At 40.0% G+C, this 11,789-nt stretch overlaps 2 protein-coding genes across 3 annotated transcripts; both read left to right on the top strand.

Moving 5' to 3' along the window:
• The first annotated feature begins 756 nt into the window (after nucleotides 1-756).
• LOC106563173 (uncharacterized) lies at nucleotides 757-5,480 on the top strand. Its single transcript, XM_045690020.1, has 4 exons — nucleotides 757-819; nucleotides 4,080-4,191; nucleotides 4,330-4,517; nucleotides 4,757-5,480. The coding sequence occupies exons 3-4, from the start codon at nucleotides 4,410-4,412 to the stop codon at nucleotides 5,300-5,302; spliced, it is 654 nt and encodes a 217-aa protein (XP_045545976.1). The 5' UTR covers nucleotides 757-819; nucleotides 4,080-4,191; nucleotides 4,330-4,409; the 3' UTR covers nucleotides 5,303-5,480.
• A 435-nt stretch (nucleotides 5,481-5,915) lies between these two features.
• Nucleotides 5,916-9,713, top strand: ponzr10 (plac8 onzin related protein 10). Of its 2 annotated transcripts, none has more exons than XM_014128480.3 (5): nucleotides 5,916-6,064; nucleotides 6,626-6,676; nucleotides 7,442-7,553; nucleotides 7,691-7,878; nucleotides 9,067-9,713. In XM_014128480.3, exons 3-5 carry the CDS (start codon nucleotides 7,457-7,459, stop codon nucleotides 9,547-9,549), a joined length of 768 nt encoding a protein of 255 aa, XP_013983955.2. In that variant the 5' UTR covers nucleotides 5,916-6,064; nucleotides 6,626-6,676; nucleotides 7,442-7,456; the 3' UTR covers nucleotides 9,550-9,713. The 2 variants fall into 2 exon arrangements, with proteins under 2 accessions (XP_013983955.2, XP_082814331.1); XM_082958205.1 differs by lacking the exon at nucleotides 5,916-6,064 and having other exon boundaries at nucleotides 6,547-6,676; nucleotides 9,067-9,217; nucleotides 9,266-9,713.
• The last annotated feature ends 2,076 nt before the right edge of the window (nucleotides 9,714-11,789 follow it).

Raw genomic sequence — 11,789 nt, 5'->3', positions numbered from 1 at the left:
GGAAATTGTTTCCCTATGTTTCTTAAGTTTTTCTCCATTGCCATGGAGTTAGCATTAATTTTGAATGACCATGTCATATGTTAGTCATTGTTACTCAACCCTCTCATTTGCATACCATGTTCATGCCATGAAAAGATGATATAGAAATGTAAGATTTTGTCTTGGATGGAACATTTCTGTGTTTCCTGTTTGATCATTTGAATGACGATAAAACATTGTAACATTTTTATGGGAGAGATGTGACGTAAGTCGGCACAAACACCTTATGTTTATGACAACCTTATGTAGGCATTATGACAGAACATTCAATAAAGTTTTTCCAAATGTACTGCTACAGTGATGATTTTGAATCTGTCATCCAGACATTTAGGATAGCTGATAACCTACAGGTGGCTTACTACAGCTGACATCCCTATGAAACAACTGTAGCAGCCCTGGCCCCTCAGATGAATGGCACATGGACATAGTGTGAATGCTGCGTACAGTAGAAATCTGCAATTGGCTAAGTTTGCTGTCAATCTCCACCACCACAAACTACATTTGAGTTTATCCCAATGCAACCTGATCCAAAAGATTAATTCATAATTACTTGAAAAAAGCTCTTTCATACATTATGCTCAAATCACCAACCTAAAGCCACTTGTAACACTTTCTCTTTCCTGTAAAAAATCCCTCAAACAAAGTGCATTCAGGTTTTGCAGGTTTTGTGTGCGTTTTCTATCAGGTAGCCTGGATACCTGCAGACATTCCAGACATGTTTATTGTGTTTCATGATTAAGTCCAGGTCATTCTCTCACAGCATTCAAGAAGGGTGAACAGGTAAGATATGCTATATAGATCCATGCCTAATGTTTTTTAATAATAAAAATCTATTAATAATAGATGATAGATGTTGATAATAGTGGATAATAGTGTGAATAAAGAGTGTAGTTATTATACAGAACAGATGGTCATATCTTTACAGGGTTACAGGCGGAATGTGAATGAGTAATGAACAGTAGGCCACTATTGTGTCATGCTGTACTTTCCTGGCAGCATTTTGAGGAGTTTAAGGGCTAGATTCCATCAGTTCTGCCCTAACCCAAAATAACAATGACTACAGAAGCGGCCGCTCACCGATTTGACAGTTATACCTCCGACATCAACAACAACAAAAAACTATAAAACTGCTATTCAGTTGTTGGTTATTGCTGGAACTGATTGAATCTAGGCCTAGGTCTGTACTCTGTAAAAATAAAAATATATCAGAGGGGGCCGAACTCAAAAAGATTTAGTAACTCAACGTGGTCTCAGAGCATTTCGTATTATTCTGTATGTAAACCTGAGACACTCCATTTTGTATGATATATTACGTTTCTTATGGTACAGTGCATTCAGAAAGTAGTCAGACCCCTTGACTTTTTCCACATTTTGCTACATTACAGCCTCATTCTAAAATTGATTAAATTGTATTTTTCCCCTCATCAATCTAAACACAATACCCCATAATGACTACGCAAAAACAGGTTGCAATAATAAAAAAAAGGCATTTAAATAAGTATTCAGATGCTTTACTCATTACTTTGTTGAAGCACCTTTGGCAGCAATGATATCCTCGAGTCTTCTTGGGTATGACGTTACACGGTTGACGCACCTGTATTTGGGTAGTTTCTCACATTCTTCCCTGCAGATCCTCAAGCTCTGTCAGGTTGGAAGGGGAGCGTTCGATCGGATTCAAGTCCGTTCTCTGGCTGGGCCACTCAATGACATTCAGAGACCTGTCCCGAAGCCACTCCTGCGTTGTTTTGGCTGTGTGCTTCAGGTCGTTGTCCTGTTGGAAGGTGAACCTTCAGCCCAGTCTGAGGTCCTGAGCGCTCTGGAGCAGGTTTTTCTCAAGGATCTTTCTGTACTTTGCTCTGTTCATCTTTCCCTCGATCCTGACTAGTCCCTGCCGCTGAAAAACATCCCCACAACATGATGCTGCCACCACAATGCTTCACCGTAGGGATGGTGCTAGGTTCCCTCCAGACATGAAGCTTGGCATTCAGGCCAAAGAGTTCAATATTGGTTTCATCAAACCAGAGAATCTTGTTTCTCATGGTCTGAGAGTCCTTTAGGTGCCTTTTGGAAAACTCCAAGCGGGCTGTCATGTGCCTTTTACTGAGGAGTGGCTTCCGTCTGGCCACTCCACCATAAAGGCCTGATTGGTGGAATGCTGCAGAGATGGTTGTTCTTCTGGAAGGTTCTCCCATATCCACAGAGGAACTCTAGAGCTCTGTCACAGTGACCATCGGGTTCTGGTCACTTACTTGACCAAGGCCCTTCTCCCCCGATTGCTCAGTTTGGTAGGGCAGCCAGCTCTAAGCAGAGTCTTGGTGGTTCCAAACTTCTAACATTTTTAAGAATGATGGAGGCCACTGTGTTCCTGGGGACCTTCAATGCTGCAGAAATGTTTCCATATCCAACTCCAGATCAGTGCCTCGACATGATCTTGTCTTGGAGCTCTACGGACAATTCCTTCGACCTCATGGCTTGGTTTTTGCTCTGACATGCACTGTCAAGTGTGGGACCTTATATAGACAGGTGTGTGCTTTTCCAAATCATGTCCTATCAATTCAATTTAACACAGGTGGACTCCAATGAAATTGTAGAAACATTTAAATGATGATCTTTGGAAACAGGATGCATCTGAGCTCAATTTCAAGTCTCATTGCAAAAGGTGTGTATACTTATGTAAATAAGATGTATTTTTTAATATATATTTGTTTATTTGTCTTTATGGGGTATTGTGTGTAGGTTGAGGATTTGTGTTTTTATTTAATCCATTTTAGAATAAGGCTGTAATGTAACAAATGTGGAAAAGGTCAAGGGGTCTTAATACTTTCCGAATGCACTGTGTGTATTAATTTGTGGATGTCCATCACTCTTTTCGTTTGATATGTTATGAATTACAATTCGTGTAATATGTTACGAATTTAAATTAGTACAATATGTTATGAATTTGCTAAAGTACAATATGCTATGAACTTGCAAAACGTATGATATGTTACGAATTCCAATTTGTTGTGGCTAACATTAGCACGGTGGCTAGGTGGCTAACACTGACGTTAGCTAACTCTAAGGGTTAGTGTTAGGGGAAGGGTTAGCTTAAAGGTTTAAGTAGTTGCTAAGTTGCTAAAAAGTAGCAAGTAGCTGAAAAGTTGCTAATTCGCTAAAATGCTAAAGTTGTCCATGACGAGATTCAAACACACAACCTTTGGGTTGCCAGACGTTCTCATTATATGATCAACCAAACACCCTCTTTTAATTGTTGCCTTAAGTCACCTTCAATCTTGTGTAACCATACCAAATGTAACACATCATACTAATGAGTGTCCCTGATTTACATTAACTATGTTATGTCTAGTCTATGAGACCAATCTGCCTAACTAGTTCCACAGCCGTTTTGATTTGTGTGAACTTATTAAATAGTTAAGTTTGCCTTTGCAAAACAAATATTTGAGTTGATCACACAACAAGTTCAGTTTCCTGAGACCCGCAACTTGAAATACTGTGTTGGCTGAAGATAGATGTTTTTTCATGAACATGTTTCCCAGTGTGCCATTCAGAAAACACTTGTCAAGGACTTTTTTACAATACAAATATATATTTAAGAGGTTATAATATGATGTGTTTAACCAGATACTGCAAAACATGTGGATTTGTTTTCATTATTAGTGAGATTGGTTAGTCAAGATAGATTTGAAAGAACCCACTTTCTGGTCCAGAAATTGGACCATGCCTGAAACTAAAAAGACAACCCTAATTTACAGCCATCAGTCAATATCACTCAATATTTCCCCACTTGTCTCAACTCAAAATGTGAATTGCATGCAACACTTTGTCCAAAAAGTTGGTGAAGTCAAAAAAGTTGTGGAACTAGTTTCCAAATATTTTTTTGTGCGGCCACCTTGAATGTTTTTATTGTGTAACCAACAACTATAGTAATCAACTTGATTCCAGGCATGTTGTTCAGCTAGATCTCAGTATCATACTGCTGAGGAATTTTTGCCCACAAACAAATTGTGAGTGCCTCGTCTTCCTTTTCGTTGTGTCTGCAGGCAGGTTTGATCACCATGGCAGCTAACATGACAGTCCATCAGCAGGTGGCAGCACCTTCTATGAAAGGCTGGAAGACGGGCCTCTTTGACTCCTTTCAGGACATGAGTATCTGTGAGTATCCATGGGACATCATATCCCATCTGCTGCTAAGCTCAAGATATTCTGTCTTAAAATATCGGCACCACTTATAAGAGTTGTCTTGTTGTTGCTCTCTCTGTTGATGAGGTGTGTCTGTTTGTGTGTGTGCAGGTTGCAATGAATTCTGATGCTGTCCTTGCTATGCCAGCTCCACCACAGGAGAGTTTGGAGAGAGTACCTATCTGCCCTTAATGGACATCATAGGCCCTGCTTTCATGGCTGCTATTGGGGTGCCTGTCATTGTGCCACCCGCAAGTCTGTCCATGCGGGTTGCTGTACGACACAAATATGGCATTCAGGTGTAATGTTTCCCATTACATATAGACATTACATCAATGTTGATGTTGCAGATAGATATGTTGTGATAAGGTTATTATGTGTGTTCTGTTTACGTGTGTGTGTGTGTGTGTGTGTGTGTGTGTGTGTGTGTGTGTGTGTGTGTGTGTGTGTGTGTGTGTGTGTGTGTGTGTGTGTGTGTGTGTGTGTGTGTGTGTGTGTGTGGATAGTGTTAAACAAGTGTGTCTGTGTGGGTCCACAGGGAAGCCTCTTTGAGGACATCTTGGTGTCCTGCTTCTGTGCCTGTTGCTCGTGGTGTCAGATGGCTAGGGAGATCAAAGAGCACAAGAAGGGCTGCACTTTCATAACCACCCAGCCTGTGTCCATCCAAGTGCAGCCTCCTACCATGACCACTTCAAATGTATCTTACATGACCAACCAACAGGGCTACGTCATAACCGGCCCACAGTCCCCCAACCAACAGAGCTACGTCATAACCGGCCCACAGTCCCCCAACCAACAGAGCTACGTCATAACCGGCCCACAGTCCCCCAACCAACAGAGCTACGTCATGACCGGCCCACAGTCCTCCAGCATGGCTGAGATGTCCCCTGGTATGATGGGAGGGCCCCCTAACATGGCCAGAGGGGGTCAAATTAAGATGGCATCAGACCAACATGCCATTGCAGGCCATTCACAAATGACAACTTCTGATCCACCTGCCTATAACCCTGCTGTTATGATGCCCCCTGACATGTATAACCATATGGTGAACACCACTGTCTCCACCCAACCATCCAAATGCTGAGCTCTGCTGCTTCATCTAATCACTTTCTGATAGCTGACCTTGCTGTAATGTTCACAGTCAATGAATTAATTAGATTGATGAAAATCTGTTTTTATATGATTTATAGTCTGAGGTTTAATTGATGGTAATGTCCACTGCTCATTGTCTTGACATGTAATAAAGTCATTTATATTGTGTTTCTCTTCTATTGGATTGTTACTTATTTTATAATCAAACATCTTGGTCTAATAGAAAAGACTGCCTACAGGAGAATCAATTTACATGAAAAAGTTGTCAATGAGAAACATGTTTAAATAAACATTTAGAGGCAGGAATTGTTAAGCACTTTGCAAAACCTCAAGTGCAAGTGTTGGTTCATTAAAGTAAAAACTAAATTGTGTGTGTGGGGGGGGTGTCTTGGTTAAGAGGGGGATTATTCAAGATACTCTTTGAAGTGGTTGGGTTTCAGGTGGGAAGGGACTGCTGTCGTAGCTTCAAGGGAAAGTTGGTTCCACCATTGGAGTGCCAGGAGCTTAGAATGAGCTGAGCAGGAGCTCTCCACCCGCAGGGGTGGGATGGCCAAGATAACAGAGGAGGCAGAATGCAGTGCTCAGGTTGGGTGTAGAGTTTGAGAATAGCCTGAAGATAAGGGACGGCAGTTCCTCTTGCTGCTCCGTATGCAAGCACCATGATCTTGTAGTGGATGCGAGCTTCGACTGGAAGCTAGTGGAGTTTGCGGAGGATCGGGGTGACATGGGAGAACTTGGAAAGGTTGAAAACGAGGTGGGCTACAGCATGCTGGATAAGTTTACATTCATTTTCTATAGATCATCTCCGACCATTCCCCACGTTCTTATGTTAGAAATATTGTTCCAGTTTTCACTTTTTGAATGTGTTAGAGTTTCAGCGGCAAAAAGTCTGTTAACAAAGCACATTCCTTTGTGGATTTTACTGGAGGGGGAGCCCCCTTCTCCTGTAATTTACAACAGGGTGTGAACTGTTAAACCGTCCCAGTTCCCTCCTCCCCTTTTCTGTGGGTGAGAGAATATCTGGGTATTGTCAATCATTGCCAAGCTGATCTGACCCATTGTGATCCTCACAGGACAGTCATGACATAAACGTCATTCCAAACATTCTATGAATTTATGAAAACCTGAAAATGACTATTTCCAAAAGCTGCTTGTCAGAAAATGTGAAATAAAAAAAAGGTGTCATATGTTCATATACACCACCAGGAAAAATATTTTAATAAGAGTTAATGTTGCTAAAATGCTGCCAGTTTCACTTTAAGTAACCTGCATACCCGCAGACATTCCAGACATGTTTATTGTGCTTCATGATTAGGTCCACGTCAGCTCCTGTCATTCTCTCTAAGCATTTGAGAAGGGTGGAAAGGTAAGAAAGGCTATATACATCCATATTTTTTTAATGAAAATGTATTTTTCTCTGATGAAAACCTTAATAGATAATAGATGTTGATAATAATAGATAATAGTGTGAAATTGGTAAAAAGAACAGTCAATAATATCTTTACAGGGTTACAGTCACAATGTGAATGAGGAACCATCAGTAAATCACTATTTTGTCACACTGTACATTCGTGGCATGATTTTGATGAGTTTAATGGCTAGATTGAATCTTTCTGTCTTAACCAACGATAATCAACAACTGCAGAACAATTTCATTGTTTTTATTTAGCCAATGTCGGAGGTGTAACTACGTTGGAGCTGTCAAATCAGCAAGAAGCCTTGTTACAAGTACGAACACTAGAATGTGTGTTGTAATCTACACCTCGATTAGCCTGACATGAATCCTTATTATTTCAATTAATGATTTTCAGTATTAGTGTCATTATGTCAATATAGCCTACACTTTCTCGTCCTGAACTTCTAACGTGGGTGGAATTTAAGGACGGGTGTGGCAGCTCACTGATTTGCCAGCTCCAATGCAGTTACACCTCCAACATCTCCTAAACAAAAGCAATGAGTTGGGTGAAGTCAAGAACTATTTGTTTCTACAGTGTAGCCAACAATTATAGGCATAAGCTTGATGACAAGTATGTTGTTCAGCTATATCTTAGAAGCATACTGCTGATAAATTTTCCCCCACAAATAAATTATGATTGTGAGTGCTACGTATTCCTTTTCATTGTGTCTGCAGGCAGGTCTGATCACCATGCAAGCAAACATAATAGTCCACCAACAGGTGGCAGCACCTGCTATTAAGGGCTGGAACACTGGCCTTTTTGACTGCTGTCAAGACATGAATTCCTGTGAGTATCCATGGGACATCTTATCCCATCTACCCCTATCTCAGGGTATTCTGTCTTAAAATATCGCCACCACCTTTAAGAGTTGTATTGTTGTTGCTCTTTCTGTTGATAAGGTATGTATGTCTCTGTGTGTGCAGGTTGTTATGGTTTCTGGTGCTGTCCTTGCTTAGCCTGCTCCACCACGGGAGAGTTTGGAGAGTGTACCTGTCTGCCATTAGTGGACATCATTGGCCCTGCTTGCATGGTTGGCTTTGGGGTGCCCATCATTGTGCCACCCGCAAGTCTATCCATGCGGGTTGCTGTACGCCACAAATATGGCATTCAGGTGTGATGTTTCCCATTACGTACAAACATTGCATAAATGTTGTTGTTTTTGCAGATACATACACTACCGTTCAAAAGTTTGGGGTCACTTAAGAATGTCCTTGTTTTTGAAAGAAAAGCAGATTTTTTGGGCCATTAAAATAACATAAAATTGATCAGAAATACCGTGTAGACATTGTTAATGTTGTAAATGACTATTGTAGCTGGAAACAACAGATTTTTTTTATAAAATATCTACATAGGTGTACAGAGGCCCATTATCAGCAACCATCGCTCCTGTGTTCCAATGGCACGTTGTGTTAGCTAATCCAAGTTTATCATTTTAAAAGGCTAATTGATCATGAGAAAACCCTTTTGCAATTATGTTAGCACAGCTGAAAACTGTTGTGCTTAGAAGCAATAAAACTGTCCTTCTTTAGACTAGTTGAGTATCTGGAGTGTAAGCATTTGTGGTTACGATTACAGGCTCAAAATGGCCGGAAACTACTCTATTTTTGTTCTGAGAAATGAAGGCTCTTCCATACGCGAAATTGCCAAGAAACTGAAGTTCTCGTACAACGCAGTTTGCGCTGTTCTGTAAAGGGAGTAGTACACAGCGTTGTACGAGATCTTCAGTTTCTTGACAATTTCTCACATGGAATAGCCTTTATTTCTCAAAACAAGAATAGACTGACAAGATTCAGAAGAAAGTTATTTGTTTCTGGCCATTTTGAGCCTGTAATCGAACCCACAAATGCTAATTCTCCAGATACTCAACTAGTCTAAAGAAGGCCAGTTTTATTGCTTCTTTAATCAGAACAACAGGTTTCAGCTGTGCTAACATAATTGCAAAATAGTTTTCTGATCAATTAGCCTTTTAAAATGATAAACTTGGATTAGCTAAGACAATGTGCCATTGGAACACAGGAGTGATGGTTGCTGATAATGGGCCTCTGTACGCCTATGTAGATATTCCATTAAAAATCAGCTGTTTCCAGCTACAATAGTCATAATACAATGTTGGATTTCTGATCAATTTGATGTTATTTTAATGGACAAAAATAGCTTTTCTTTCAAAAACAAAGACATTTCTGCATGAACTCAAATTGTTTAACAGTAGTGTATGTTGTGACAGGGGTATTATGTGTGTTCTGTTAACTTGTGTGTGTGTGTGATAGTGTTAAACAAGTGTGTCTGTGTGGGTCCATAGCAAAGCCTCTGTGAGGATATCATGGTGTCCTGCTGCTGTGTCTGGTGCTCATGGTGTCAGATGGCCAGGGAGATCAAAGACCACAAGAAGGGCTGCACTTTCAGAACCACCCAGCCTGTGGCCATCCAAGTGCAGCCTCCAGCCATGACCAACTCAAATGTATCCTACACAACCAATCAACAGAGCTACATCATGACCAGCCCACAGTCCCCCAACCAACAGGGCTACATCATGACCGGCCCACAGTCCCCCAACCAACAGAGCTACGTCATGGTTGAGATGCACCCTGGTATGATGGCAGGGCCCCCTGGCATTGCCGGAGGGGCTCAAATTAAGATGGCAACTGACCAACATGCCATTGCAGGCCATTCACAAATGACAACTTCTAATCAACCTGCCTATAACCCTGCTGTTATGATGCCCCCTGACATGTATAACCATATGGTGAACACCACTGTCTCCACCCAACCATCCAAATGCTGAGCTCTGCTGCTTCATCTAATCACTTTCTGATAGCTGACCTTGCTGTAATGTTCACAGACAATGAATTGATTAGATTGATGAAAATCTGTTTTTATATGAGGTCTATTTGACAGTAATGTCCACTGCTCATTGTCTTGACATGCAATAAAGTCATTTATATTGTGTTTCTCTTCTATTGGAATGTTACTTCATATATAATAAAACATCTTGGTCTATTAGAAAAGACTGTCTACAGGATCAATTTGCATGAAAAAGTTGTCAATGAGAAACAGTGAGAAATATGTTTATATAAACATTTCGAGGCAGGAATTGTTAAGTACTTTGCAAAATCTCACGTTGGTGAAACTGTTCCTATTTTCATCTAATTAGCTGGCGAGAAATTGCTCACACACTCAGAGAGGGATCTATGGTTTTGCCAGTTTATAGGGGCTATTTCCCATTGAGGGATTATTAGACCATAGTTGTAAGTGGAGAACAATAGCTGTGGAAAGTCAAATTCCCTCTCCTCCATTTGCTCTCCCACCAGAGCTGTGGAACACACTAGGATTACTTTTTGACATGTTATGGTATTTTCTCCTGATCTCCATTATGTGATTTTGTATTTATGTGGATACCACTTCTTTCTCACTCAGTTTGGAATGAAGCGGCTCTTTGACCAGAAGACCTTGTCTACAAGAGCAGGTATCAGATGAGATAGAGGGAGTTAGTGAGAGTGAGAGAGAGAGAGAGAAGAGAGGATGACCATAATACCTTGTATCACCCTTCATCAAGATACGAAATCACTGATTTTATACTCTGTTAATCAAATATATTATTCAGTGTATTCTGGATGGCTCAACTCTTCAGCTTGTAGGCCTGCCCAGCCCCCAAAATGAATGTTAACGACGATCTTCTTGCTAGTCAACTCATAACCTAATGCTGACTTGCATATTGCTATTTATCTTTATGTAGTCTGATAATGTACATTTTGATAGACTATACGAATGACATACTTTGATTGAGGCCATTACAAACTCAGAGAAGACAAATTCTCATATTTTTTATCCAATATAATCTCTATATTAATATCTGTCTGACATTCATTTTACTCTGCGTATCATGCCCTCTTTAAAATAAGAAAGAGTACAAATCAGACAGAGAGCAAAGTAGAAGCTAGATAGTAAAAGACTATTACACAGCTCAGCAAAAAAAATACAGAAAGTATGTTCTCATTTGTGGGAATTATATAAAAAGTTGAAAGTTTGGTTACAACTCATTCCAACCTTTCAAATGTATATTTTGAATCTACCATACTGTCATTGTACTGTATATGAATCTAAACTCTATGCATTACATGCATTTCTTATATTCATAATTTTTGTTGTTGTTGCTATTATAAAAATAGATTCCATTTTGTGTAGATGATTGCCATTTCCGTTTCCCATGACAATGCTCTTGCTTGTGTGGTGAGAAATGTCTGAGCTTGTGCAGAGAGCTCCTGCCCACCTTTATCTGACTCCTCCTCCCATTGTTGCTCCTTTTCACACCGCCCCCTTTTTGCCACCAGATTGCTTTCTCTTTCCTGGAAAAAATCCCTCAGCCAATGTGCATTCAGGTTTTGCAGGTTTTGTGTGCTTCTATGAAAGTGGAATTGACAGCACTTTAACTACGTTGCAAATATTAAACAAACAGACAATCATAGTATCAGAGGAAAATATAAAATTCCCAGTTTTTGCATCAAAACCAATTTTATAAGGTTTTAAATATGTGTAGTGTGGTACATTGTTGGTAGAATATATAGATTCAGTTCAATGCATGATTAATTTAATTTAGCAATACATTTCTTGGTAGTCCAAAATATATTGCTGGTATATCAGGACTCAGGATGAGATCCAGATGCAGACAGTTCGAATCACAGATGTTTATTACAAAACAGGGGGCAGGCAAAGGACAGGTCAAATCAAATCCAATTTTATTTGTCACATACACATGGTTAGCAGATGTTAATGCGAGTGTAGCGAAATGCTTGTGCTTCTAGTTCCGACAATGCAGTAATATCCAACGAGTAATCTAACCTAACAATTTCACAACAATTACCTTATACACACACAAGTGTAAAGGAATGAATAAGAATATGTACATTTAAAAAATATATATGAATGAGTGATGTATAGAACGGCATAGGCAAGATGCAGTGGATGGTATAGAGTACAGTATATACATATGAGATGAGTAATGTAGGATATGTAAACATATAAAAG

The sequence above is a fragment of the Salmo salar genome, chromosome 11 (assembly GCF_965601325.2).
Source record: "Salmo salar chromosome 11, fSalSal1, whole genome shotgun sequence".
Lineage (NCBI taxonomy): Eukaryota > Metazoa > Chordata > Actinopteri > Salmoniformes > Salmonidae > Salmo > Salmo salar.
The sequence above is the reverse complement of the archived record's forward strand: the minus strand, read 5'-3'. Positions and strand labels throughout refer to the sequence as shown.